Source organism: Pogoniulus pusillus, chromosome 23 (genome assembly GCF_015220805.1).
Source record: "Pogoniulus pusillus isolate bPogPus1 chromosome 23, bPogPus1.pri, whole genome shotgun sequence".
NCBI classification, from domain to species: Eukaryota; Metazoa; Chordata; class Aves; order Piciformes; family Lybiidae; genus Pogoniulus; species Pogoniulus pusillus.
Window position 1 is genome coordinate 22,769,171 of NC_087286.1, and position 12,891 is coordinate 22,782,061.

General features: G+C 54.5%; 1 protein-coding gene across 20 annotated transcripts in view; it reads left to right on the top strand.

Annotated features, from left to right (window-relative positions):
- The first annotated feature begins 2,361 nt into the window (after window positions 1-2,361).
- The window catches only part of LOC135185778 (protein disulfide-isomerase TMX3-like), a 75,037-nt gene continuing 64,507 nt past the window's right edge, over window positions 2,362-12,891 (top strand). For 4 of the 20 annotated variants that reach the window (XR_010306597.1, XM_064162907.1, XM_064162909.1 and 1 more), the window contains exon 1: window positions 8,877-9,053. Coding sequence is in view for 5 of the 20 variants with exons in the window: in XM_064162907.1 (XP_064018977.1) it covers window positions 8,951-9,053 (103 nt within the window). In the remaining 15 variants the exon portion in view is untranslated. Of the gene's footprint in view, window positions 3,945-4,852; window positions 5,005-5,720; window positions 5,775-6,085; window positions 6,143-6,763; window positions 7,236-7,407; window positions 7,544-7,807; window positions 8,211-8,876; window positions 9,054-12,891 lie in introns of those variants that run through there. The other 16 variants (XR_010306601.1, XR_010306603.1, XR_010306608.1 and 13 more) reach the window with 15 other exon arrangements.

The following is a 12,891-nucleotide window of genomic DNA, read 5'->3' on the forward strand; positions in this document are numbered from 1 at the left end:
AAAAAACCCTGGCAATTTATCTCCTCGAGCCTGCTGGCCTCAGCACTTTGCTTCCTTCAGATAAAGGCCAGCAGGATCCTGTTAGCTTCTCATCAGAACTCTCCAGCTTCCTCAGCTAGCATCACTTAGGTGCTGGAGATGGTTGTGAGAGATGTGGGGCTGTTATCAGAGAAGCACAGAATCAAGCAGGTTGGCAGAGAGCTCCAAGCTCATCCAGCCCAGCCTAGCACCCAGCCCTGCCCAATCACCCAGACCATGGCACTAAGTGCCCCAGCCAGGCTTGGCTTCAACACCTGCAGGCACAGCAACTCCACCACCTCCCTGGGCAGCCCATTCCAATGCCAATCACTCTCTCTGCCAACAACTTCCTCCTAACATCCAGCCCAGACCTGTCCTGGCACAGCTTGAGGCTGTGTCCCCTTCTTCTGGTGCTGGCTGCCTGGCAGCAGAGCCCAACCCCACCTGGCTACAGCCTCCCTTCGGGTAGTTGTGTGTAGAATCAAAGAGGTTGGAATCATAGAATCATTGAATTAACCAGGTTGGAATCATAGAATCATAGAATTAACCAGGGTGGAATCATAGAATCATAGAATTAACCAGGTTGGAATTACAGAATCAGAGAATTAACCAGGTTGGAAAAACAGAATCAGAGAATTAACCAGGTTGGAATAACAGAATAATAGAATTAACCAGGGTGGAATCATAGAATCAGAGAATTAACCAGGTTGGAATCAGAGAATTAACCAGGTTGGAATCATAGAATCACAGAATCAACCAGGTGAGGATCATGGAATCAACCAATCCAACCTGCTTGATTCTGTGATTCTATGGTTTCTCCCTTCCCTTCTTTGTACCAAGGAACTGATCTCAGTGTGGAGCTGCAATAAATGTTGCTCAAGTGAGATGTGACTCTTCTGAGCACAGCCAGTTTGTCATTTCCCCCCCAAGCAAACAAGCTGCTTGCTCTGCAACTCCAGCTTGCTGCTTAGCATCGCTTAGAGTAGCTTCCTGAAAGAAAGCCCTCAGCTACCTGGAGTAAACCTGGAGAGGGAAACCACTGCTGCTGCTGCCTGTGGGCTAAGAAAGCTGTTCCAAGGAGAAGTTTGACTCTGCTGGCAGGGGGTGGATAAGCTAATTCAGCTTTTCTTCCCTTTGCACTGATCGAGGCAAGTTCTGCACACAGCCTTGCTGCTGTTGTCTGCAGCTAACTTCTTACCTTTGTTTGAAGTGGGTACATAAAGGATGAGTGCACAGCAGGGGATCAGCTTTGTCAGGCAGTGAGTGCACAGAGTGCTCATTTATCTCATTAGGAGTTGTATGTTTATTACAATAAGCATGCATAACTTAGAATCCAACAGGCTGGAGGAGACTTCCAAGCTCAGCCAGCCCAGCCTAGGGCCCAGCCCTGGCCAATCACCCAGCCCATGGCACTAAGTGCCCCAGCCAGGCTTGGCTTCAACACCTCCAGGCACGGCCACCCCATGGAACGTGCAGCTGGTGCTTCCAGAGCCACTCCATGTAAATCTTTGCTGCTGTTGAATTCTGCAGGTCTCTCCATGTATTGTTGTCTCCAAGTGGGACAGATAAAAGTCTCCTCCATGCCTGACAATGCATGACTTTGAGAACTAGCATCAGTTATTTTTTAGGCACCTGCATTTTCCCATCTCAATTTGCTCCATCACAAGTAGTGCACTGTTGGATTTCCAGAAGCCTTGTATCAATTTGAGTATTGCCTTTTGCACTTGAGCCCCAGCTGAGCAAAAGTACTGTTCAGTGGTGCAGTGGAAGGAGGCTGGACCCCTTTAAGAGTCTTTGATCACAGTCATGTAAGCAGCAAGCTGGTTTTCATGCCAACTAGAGCTTCCCACCAACCACCTCTAGAATGCTAGAATCAGTCAGGGTTGGAAGGGACCACAGGGATCATCTAGTTCCAACCCCTCTGCGATGGGCAGAGACACCCTGCCCTAGAGCAGGCTGTCCAGAGCCTCATCCAGCCTGGCCTTAAACACCTCCAGGGATGAGGCCTCAACCACCTCCCTGGGCAACCCATTCCAGGCTCTCACCACTCTCCTGCTGAGCAACTTCTTCCTCACGTCCAGTCTGAATCTTCCCCGCTTCCAGCTTTGCTCCATTCCCCCTGGTCCTGTCCCTACCTGGTAGCCTGAAAAGTCTCTGCCCAGCTCTTTTGCAGGCCCCCTTCAGCTACTGGAAGGTCACAATAAGAATAACAGAAAATAACCAGGAGAACTGCACTGGAATGAATGACATTTCCACATGGGAATATTGCTGGTGTCTTTCAGAGTCTTTTCATCTTCCCTGGACTAACTGAAAACCCCTCTTTCAGTATGTGACCTTGCCTGAGTTGCCTGCTGTTGTGATCTTCAAAGATGGAGCTTCCTTTGTTTCTGATGGTAAGTAAAAGTGGATATTGGCCATATCATGGAATCAGCCAGGCTGGAAGAGACCTCCAAGATCACCCAGTCCAACCTAGCACCCAGCCCTAACCAATCAACTGGACCCTGGCACTAAGTGCCTAACAACCAGCCTGTACCTCTCTTGGCACAACTTGAGACTGTGTCCCCTTGTTCTGTTGCTGGTTGCCTGGCAGCAGAGCCCAACCCTAGCTGGCTACTGCACTGCTCCTGTGCACTGCAGCCCTCCTCTGGACCTGCTCCAGCAGGTCCTTGTCTCTTCTGTTGGAGGTTCTGTAGCTGTGTGCAGTACTCCAGGTAGGTCTCACCAGAGCAGGGCAGACTCATAGACTCAGAGTCAAGCAGGTTGGAAGAGAGCTCCAAGCTCATCCAGTCCAATCTAGCCCCCAGCCCTGTGCACTCAACTAGACCATGGCACTAAGTGCCTCACCCAGGCTGTTCCTGAGCGCTTCCAGACACGGTGACTCTGTGGTGCCACAGCAAAATACTCCAGGTGGGCCCTCAAGGGTATTCTTTGAGCTGTCATGGAAGGGCTGTGCTTGCCTTCCTCTTCGCTCTATTGCCTTGCAACCAGTCACCCACCAAAGAAAAGTTCACTCAGTGACCTCCTTGATCTGCATTTGATTTAGTTTTACTTTTGAAGCGGCCTGGAGAAGGAAATTTTGTCAAAGAGAAACAATTTTAAACTGCTGTTTTGTGGTGTGACCTGTCTGCTTTTGCCACCCCTGTCAAAACACACAAGCCTTGTTTCAATCCAGGCTCCTAATTCACTTTGCCCAAATCTTACTCTCTTAAAATGTATTAGAAGGGTTTTTGTAAACCAGTCAGTGCAGAGGCCCTGCAAGAGACTGGATATTGTTTTATGTGCAGCTTACCATTGGGCAGGAAAGTGCTGTCAGTCACAGTTCCCTTCCCATGTCACATTCCCTTCTGGGAGAGGATTGTTTGTCCTTGCTTTGGGTGAAACTAATCAGCCAATCAGCACTGCATGCTGTGCTCTAATACACTTTTTGTTCAACAGCTGCAAATTGCTTTAGCAGCTTAGGAGTGACATTTCTGGAAAGGTGAGAGACCTTGTCTGGAAACAGTAGAGGGTTAAAAATAGGCTTCTCTAGGCTGAAATAAATGTTATTGCCCACCTCACAGCAGCAACAGAAGAACACATTCTGCTTGCTTGCTTGCTTTCTCTTTTGTTGTCAGAGTGTGAAGATGGTGATTTGTCATCCTGGATAAACAGAGCAAGATTTCAAGGGTATCTTCATGTGGATGGCTTTACACTTCATGAACTTGGAGACAGAGGTGAGCTGCTGCTGCCACTAAAGTCTTTGCCATCTCTTCTACGGAACAGGAGTAACAACTGAGGAGCACTAAGAAGTAACTTTTCAAGCCCCTGAAATTATTTACAGTTAAGATGGACAGTGCCAGTCTGTGTTTGGTGTTGGTGAGACCTGCTCTACTGACAGAAGCCTCATCCAAAGCCTGCACCAGTCCTTTCCTCAACAGAAAAAATGAGTATGTCTAACCCTGTAGTAGTCACACACAAAAAAATGAGTAGGCCTTTTAATTTGAGAGCAGTTTAGGATTTGCATAAACTACCTATCAACTCCTGCAGTGCCTACAGGGAACTGAGAAGTCTTAAGTCTGGATGGGTTTATGTCTTGTATCTGATGGGTTCAGGTAACTTTGAAGTGGATCTGCTCTGTAGTTTTTATCATGGAATCACAGAATGGTTTAGGTTGGAAGGGACCTCAAAGCCCATCCAGTTCCAAGCCCCAGCCATAGGCAGGGACACCTCCCACTAGGACAGGCTGCTCAAGGCCTCGTCCAACCTGGCCTTGAACACCTCCATGGATGGAGCATCCACAAGCTCCCTGGGCAACCTGCACCAGTGTTTGACCCCCCCTCGCTGGAAAGAGCCCTTTCCTAACATCTAGTTTGAATCTCCCCTCTGCCAGTTTAAACCCATTCTCCCTTACCCTGTCATTACAAGACCCTGTCAATAGTCCTTCCCCAGTCTTCCTGTAGGTCCCCTTCAGATACTGGAAGGCCACACCAAGGTTTCCTTCTCCAGGCTGCAGAGCTCCTGCTCTCTCAGCCTGTCCTCAGAGCAGAGCTGCTGCAGCCCTCTCAGCATCTTGGTGGCCTCCTCTGCACTGGCTCCAACACTTCCATGTCCTTCTTGTGCTGGGGGCTCCAGAACTGCCCCCAGGACTGCAGGTGGGGTGTGAGAAGAGCAGAGGCAAGGGGCAGAATCCCCTCCCTTGCCCTGCTGCCCACACTGCTCTTGCTGGAGCCCAGCACAGGGCTGCTGTCTGGGCTGCACTCACACTGCAGGCTCATCTTCTAAGTCGGAATACTTTCCAGCTGGGAATGCATGTTTCCTTTTTAAATGGTTTCAAGTATTTTATTCCTTATTTTAGGAAAACTTGTGGCTATTGCAGTCATTGATGATAAAAACTCTTCAGTGGAACATACCAGGAACAGAACTGAGTGTTGGTGACAGTGTGGGAGAAGTTTGCTGATATGATGTAGAGAACTTGGGGAAGTTTGTTAGATCTGAAGAGATGCCAGGGTGAGTGAGTGGACTTGTGGATGTTCCCTGGCTTATGACTTGTGGATGTTGCCTGGCTTAGAACTTCAGCCTGTGACTCTGTTGTAGCACACTGCAAGCTGAAGGAGGTGATGGGAGCTCCTGTGTTGCTCCTCTGCCATTTGGTAATGAGGTCACAGGAGCAAACAATGATCACGTGGCTTTCTAAAGCCTCTGGGTCACCTTTAAAGCACAAACAGGAGCAAAGGAGTTCTGATGACTTTGAGATGAGCTCAGTGAGCTTAAGGAAGTGACTGTTCCTCAGCTCAGTTGCATTAAAAACAACTTGAGTGATGCCTTACATATTCACTGTCTATGGAACTTATATTAAGGAGGGGCATTTCAGTCGGACTGTAGTTTGCTGAAGAGACTGAGAGGAAGAAGACCTTCTTCTGTCCCTTTCTGACTGCACACTTGGACTAAGAAAGGATTTTCAGTGCAGTGTAGGCTGTTTTCCCAGGCTGCTTTGGATTGTCTTCAGCCGCAGTGCTGCCTCTTGAGGAGTCAGTGGACGGAGCGAAGCAGCCTGAATGTCTGAGACTCTAGGAGTCAGCCTTTCAACCCTTAGACACCAAGCAAGGTGTTTTTTGGTCCATCTTGCTGAGGAGTTACTGTGTGCTGCTTACTGTAGTGTTTATTCTTTGTGTTTTGAGAGAGAATATAGCAGTTTTTCAGAGCTAACTTTCTGTTCCCTCCAGACTAAAATCTGTCACTCAGGAAGTTGCCAGAGATTATGGGGATAGTTTTCACAGGTAGGCACAGCATGGTACCATGGTCAGTAACATTCTGCATTAGCCTGCCTAAACCAGCAGGAATTGGTTTGTTTTCTGCATGACAAATGCTACAGTGCCTGTTTTAGTATTCATATGCTGAAATTTAACAAGACTATTCCATTAACTGAATGTGTTCTGAGGTGCTGACTGTCCTGTACACTGTCTGGTTTCTGGTTGTATTGCTTAGTATCTCCTTAGTTACAGGAAAAGTGTTTAAGAAAGACCCTTCACTGGAAATGATTGTTCAGTTTTCTTGTCCACCATTCTGTCTTTCACTGCTTCTCTTGCAGGGATTTCCAGTTTGGCCACATGGATGGGAATGACCACATGAACAGTTTGCTAATGGAGTGAGTAAATCCTTGGTTGAATATTCTTTCTGCTCTTGTATCTGGTGTTAATGAACTGAAAACAGTATGATGAAGAGCTCTTCCCTTTCCTGGGTGCCCTGGCACAACTTGAGACTGTGTCCCCTTGTTCTGGTGCTGGCTGCCTGGCAGCAGAGCCCAACCCCAGCTGGCTACAGCCTCCCTGCAGGGAGCTGCAGATAGCAATGAGCTCTGCCCTGAGCCTCCTCTTCTGCAGGCTGCACCCCCCCAGCTCCCTCAGCCTCTCCTCATAGGGTTTGTGTTCCAGGCCCCTCCCCAGCCTTGCTGCCCTTCTCTGGACACCTTCCAGCACCTCAACATTTCTCCTGAATTGAGGAGCCCACAACTGGACACAGTACTCAAAGTGTGGCCTGAGCAGTGCTGAGCACAAGGGCTATGGGGGTTCGCGGCGCCGCCCCCGGTTGCTATGGAGTTTCGCGCATGCGCCGTGCCGCGGCCCCGCCCCCCGTTGCTATGGGGGTTTGCGGCCCCGCCCCCCGTTGCTATAGAGATTCGCGCATGCGCCGTGCCGCGGCTCGTTGCTATGGAGCACGGTCCACAGCGAACTGCAGTGCCGACAATTAAACAGAGGGTGGCAGCAGCGAGCACGGTCCCCAGGGAGCTGCAGTGCCGATAATTAAACACAGGGTGGCAGCAGCGAGCACGGTCCCCAGGGAGCTGCAGTGCCGGCAGTTAAGCACAGGGTGGCAGCAGCGAGCACGGTCCCCAGGGAGCTGCAGTGCCGGCAGTTAAGCACAGGGTGGCAGCAGCAAGCACGGTCCCCAGGGAGCTGCAGTGCCGACAATTAAGCACAGGGTGGCAGCAGCGAGCACGGTCCCCAGGGAGTTGCAGTGCCGGCAGTTAAGCACAGGGTGGCAGCAGTGAGCGCTGCGCGCATGCGTTGGGTCGCTGTGCGGGGTGCGGAGCTGGCGCATGCGTCCTGCTCTGCCGCCTCGTTACGCATGCGGGGCCGGGGCCGTGCTGAGAGGCCTGCGGGGGGAAGGCTGCGGCGGCAGCGGCGTGGAGCGGCAGCGGGGCCGGGCCGGGCCGGGCCGAGGAGGGCTTTGCAGTGCCGGTGAGTGTCGGTAGCAGTGCCGCAGGGATTGTCCTTAGTGCGTGGTGAGTTTTCTGTGTCTCTCTGAGCGGGGCCCGGCGGAGCTGCTTCCCAGGCCGCTCAGCGTTGCCGCCCCTCGGGAGGGGCTGTGCGGGCCCCTGGAGTGGGTCTGGCAGCGTCCCGAGGGCTGCGGGGCGCATGGAGGCGCCTGTAAGCCTCTGGGTGTCCCCTGTGGGCTCCGATGGTCCCAGAGGAGCTGGGCAGTGTCTCTGGAGCTGTGTGGCCTCTGTGGGCGCCGCAGGATTCGGGCGGGATCTGAGTGGCTCTCGGTGAGCTCTTTAGGGGTCTCTGTGGGGTCCCCACAGTCCGTGGGCTCTGCTGTGCAGTCTCGGGGCTTGGGGAGCTGAGGATTTGGGGCTGTGCCCCTCTGGTGTTCAGTGTCCAAGCCTGGACCTGGCAGCCACTGCCCTGCCGGCCCCTGCAGGTGATCCGGGGGCGTCTGAAGGGGTTTTGGGAGCGACAGGGGGGTCTGGGGGCTATCGAAAGGCCTTTTGGGGGCATCTGAAGGGGTCTGGGGGCATCAGAATGGGGTTTGTGGGTACCCGAGGGGGCTGTGAGGCCTCTCAGTCTTCCCCTGGGGGCTCCTGGGGGTGTCTGGAGGATCCCAGAGGAGCTGGGGATGCTCTCAGTGAGGTTTGGGGCTCTCTGCAAAGCCCTCACAGTGTCTGGGCTCATCTGTGGAGCTGTGAGGTGTCGAGTTTGGGGTGCCCCAGGGTTTAGGGAGGTCTTGCTCTGTGTTTCAGTGTCCCCTGAGGGCCTGGGACCTGCAGCCATGCCCCCTGCGGGGTGTCAGGGCAGTCTGGGGGTGTGCAGAGGCCTTTGGGGGTGACACAGAGGATCTGGGTGCTTGTGTAGGGAGTCTGGGAGCATCTGGAGGGGTTCTGGGCTCCCCAAAAAGGGTCTGTAAGCCTGTGCAGGGGTCTGTGTACATGTGAGGTGAGTGTGGGGGTATCAAAGTGGGATCTGGGGGCATCTAAAGGGTTCTGGGGTCATGCAGAGGTGTCTGGGGGTCTCTGGGGGAAGCCCTTTGGTGCTCCAAGGGTACCTCTGCAGGGTCCTGAAGGAGTTGAGAGGGACCTGGCAAGGTGCTGCTTGCTGCCAGGTGCTGCTGAGGGGCTTGAGTGGCGTCTGAAGGGGCTTTGGAGGCAGCTAAAGGCCATCTGGGGGCTCCTAAGGGGATTCTGAGGGGGCCAAAGGGGATCTGGGGGTATCTAAAATGGGTCTGTGAGTATCAAGAGGTCTTTTGGGGACATGTGAAGTGGCCTGGGGGCATCTAAAGCGGTGGGGCTGGATCTAAAGTGGGTCTGGAGGCATCTAAGGGAGATCTGTGAGTGTGTAGAGAGGTTCTGGGGTCTCTAAAAAGGTCTGGGGCTGTGCTAGAGGCTTCTGGGCTCATCTGCAGTGAGCCTGGGGGCCCTCAAAAGGGTCTGAGGACAGGTAAAATGGGCCTGGGGTCATGCAGCAGGGTTCAGGGGCATCAGAAGGGGCATTGTGGGCATCTAAGTTGGCCTAGGGTCCTCTGGAGGTTGCCTCCCTCTTTCTGTCTCTGTTGTTTGTGCCTGGGTGAGAGTTCTCTGCTGTGTTTGTTCTCTCTTTTTGCAGGGAGCTGAACTGCTTTGCCCCAGCCCAGCTGCAGATCTGCACTCAGCCTCAGCCCCAAGCCCTGGCAGGGTGGGATGCTTTGGTACCAGGCCGTGGAGCTGTTTGAAATGCAATTGCTGCTTGCAGCTGGTTCAGAAATGGATTTCCAGTGGCTGTGGGGGCAGAAATGTCTCTGTGGTGAGTTGGTGCCAAGTGCCAGCCTTGCTTAAAGCCTTCTCTTAGGCCTTTCAGTGTGCTGATGGTTGCAGAGGAGAAGCTCAGGGTGTGAGGGAGTGAAAACTGAAGGGGGTGTTCAGGTGTGGGGAGAGGCCTCTGCCCTGGAGAGGCTGCTGGGCAGTGCTGCTGCAGCTAAGGTCTCCCTCGGGGAGCTGTTCCCCTCAGGGGCACTCTGGGGGCACTGTGCAGGAGGTGGCAGCCAGAAGGCAGAGCTGCCTGGGCCTCGTTGCTGTGCTGGCCAAAGCAGGTCACTTGTGCAGCTGTGCCACTTGCTGCTCAGGGCTGTGTTTGGGCAGAGAGGCAGCTGTGCCAGCAGCCTGTGCCACAGTGCAGTTGGTGCTGGTGCAGTGCAGCCTTTGCTGCTTGGCTCTGGGCTGATGGCAGTGGAGCCCCAGAGGCAGCGGTGCCAGGGCAGCTGAGCAGGGGCTGGGCTAGGGGCCGAGGCTGTGCTGCCTGCAGAGGCTTTTGTGTGCCTGTGTCGGGGTGGATTTAACATCCTTTTACTGCTGGGATGTGCTCCTGCTGCTGCCTTTCTGCTGCCCGGCTGGGAGGGGTCCAGAGGGACTGGGAGACACCAGGAGGGGTTGGGAGGAGTCTGGGAGGGCATTGGGATTGAGTGGGATGGACTGGGAAGGGCCTGTGAGGGGATTTGGAGGTACTGATGGGAACTGGGAGTGGAATGGGAGGGACTGGGAAGGGACTTGGAGAGGCTGAGAGAGACTGAGCCAGACTGGGAGGTGTTTGGGAGGCAGTGAGATGGATTCAGTGGAACTGAGAGTGACTGGGAGGGATTGGGAGGAGAGGGAGGGGTCTGGGAAGGCATCAGGGATGGCCTGAAGGGATTGGGATGGGGAAGGCCTGGGAGGTAGTGGGAGGGGACTGGGAAGGGGCTGGGAGGGGAATTGGAGGGACTGGGAGAGAGTGATAGGGGATTGGGAGTTACTGAGGGGACTGGAAGGAGACTGGGATATACTGGGAGATAGTGGAATGGACAGGGAGGGATTGTGAGGGGCTGGGTGGGACTGGAAGGGGACTGGGAAGGACTGAGAGAGACTGGGCTGGACTGAGAGGGGACTGGACTGGCAATGGGAGGGAGTGGGAAGGCATCTGGAAGGGATCAGAAGGAATTGGAAGAGACTGAGAGGGAATTTGGCATGGGAGGGCATTGGGAAAGGCTCTGGGGGGATTGCAAGAGACTGGGATGGACTGGGAGGGAGTGGGATGGACTGGAATGGGAGTGAGAGGTGTGAGGGAGGGGAATGGGACTGGGAGGTCCTGGGATGGGACAGGAAGGGGAATGGGAGGGACTGATGGGAACAGGGAGAGGAATGGGATGGACTTGGAGGGACTGGGAAAGGACTTGGAGAGGCTGAGACTGAGCCAGGCTGGGAGGGGTTTGGGAGGCACTGAGAAGTACTGGGAGGGAGTGGGAAGCCTGCAGAGGAACTGAGAGAGAGTGATAGGGGATTGGGAGTTCCTGGAGGGGACTGGAAGGGGAATGGGATATACTGGGAGGTAGAGGAATGGATTGGGAGGGAGCTGGGTGGGACTGATGGGGACTGGGAGGAAATGGGAGGGGACTGGGATGGACTGGAAGGGATTGGGAGAGAGTGAGAGGGGATGTGGAATGAGTTTGGAGAGACTGGGAGGGACTGGAAGGGATTGGGAGAGAGTGAGAGGGGATGTGGAATGAGTTTGGAGAGACTGGGAGGGACTGGAAGGGATTGGGAGAGAGTGAGAGGGGATGTGGAATGAGTTTGGAGAGACTGGGAGGGACTGGAAGGGATTGGGAGAGAGTGGGAGGGGATGTGGAATGAGTTTGGAGAGACTGGGAGGGACTGGAAGGGATTGGGAGAGAGTGGGAGGAATTCAGAGAGACTGGGAGGGACTGGGGTGGAGTGGGAAGGAATAAATGAGTGACTGGGAGGGATTGGGAGAGACTGGGAGGGGATTGCGAGGGACTACTTGGAACTGGAAGAGGAATGGGATGGTCTGGGAGGGACTTGGAGAGACTGAGCCAGACTGGGCCAGACTGGGAGGGGTTTGGGAGACACTGAGAAGGACTAGGAGGGGACCAGGCTAGACTGGGGGGGGATTCAGAGGAACTGGGAGGGATTGGGAGGAGACTGGGAGGGAGTGGGATGGAGTGGGAAGGGATTGATGAGGGACTGGGAGTGATTGTGAGTGACTGGGAGAGCCATGGAGGGGAACAGGAGGGGCAGATGGGGAGTGGGATGGGATTGGGAGGGACTGGTGAGGAGTGGGAGGAGACTGAGAGGTAGTGGGAGGGAAGTGGGAAAGGATGAGGGACTGGGAGGCAGTGGGAAGGCACTGGGAGGGGATTTGGAGGGACTGGGAGAGAGTGATGGGGATTGGGAGCTGATGGAGGGGACTGGAAGGGGACTGGGGTATACTGGGAGCCAGTAGGATAGACTGGGAAGGATTGGGAGAGGACTGGGTGGGAGTGATAGAGAACTGGGAAAGGACTGGGAGAGACTGGGAGGGGACTGGGATGGACCTGGCAAGAACTGGATTAGGACTTTGAGAGAACTGGGATGGGCCTGGAAGGGACTGGGAAGGACTGGGAATGTGAAAGTACTGGTAAAGGAGTGGAATGGGATTGTGAGGGACTGGGAGGGAGTGGGTGGGATTCAGAGGAACTGGGAGAGAGTTGGATGGACTGGGAAGGGATCTGGGAGAGACTCGAGGGGACTGGGATGGACTGGGAAGGGGACTGAGGTGGCATGGAGGGGTATGGGACTGGGAGGTACTGCGAAGGGACTGAGAGGGCAATGGGATGGACTGGGAGGAACTGGTGTGGAACTGGGAAGGGGGGGGAAGGCCAGAGAGAGAATGGGAGGGGAATGGGTTGGACCTGGTTAAAGACTGGATTGGGACTGGGAGAGGACTGGGAGGGTATTAGGAGAGGCCTGGAAGGGTCTGAGAAGGACTGGGATGTACTGGGAAAGGCCTGGAATGGGATTGTGAGACTGGGATGGAACTGAGAGGGGATTGGGAGGGAGTGAGTGGGATTCAGAGGAACTGGAAGAGTCTGGGATGGACTGAGAGTGGGCTGGGCTGGGAAGGGATCTGGGAAGGAGTGAGGGGACTGGGAGGGATTGGGAAGGGGACAGAGAGCTGTCAGGGAGGGGAATGGGACTGGGAGGTACTGGGATGTACTGGGATGGGACAGGGAGGGGAATGGGAGGGACTGATGGGAAGTGGGAGAGGAATGAGATGGCCTGGGAGGGGATCTGGAATGGATTGTGAGAGAGTGGGAGGGGACTGGGAAGGGATTGGGATAGACTGGGAGCTAGGGGGATGGACTGGGAAGGATTGGGAGGGGGCTGGGTGGGAGTGATAGAGGATTGGAAGGAAATGGGAGAGGACTGGAATGGGACTGGGAAGGGACCGGGATGGACCTGGTAAGGACTGGATTTGGACTGGGAGGTACTGGGAGAGGACTGTGAGGGAACTGGGATAGGCCTGGAAGGGACTGAGGAGGACTGAGAGGGGACTGAGAGGTGGCAGGGAGGGGACTGGGCCAGGGAGAGGATTGGGGGGAATGGGAAGGGGTTTGGAATGGATTGGGACTGGGAGGGGACTGGGCTAGAGTGGGAGGGGAGTGGAAAGGTAGTGGGAGGGTGTGCAAGGTAGTTGGAGGGCACTGGAAGGGACTAGGAGGGGATTGGGATGGACTGGGAAGGGACTGGTGAGGATTGGATTGGGAGAGGCCTGGAGGGTACTGAGAAGAACTGGGAGGGGACTGGGATGTACTGGGAAAGGAGTGGGATGGGAT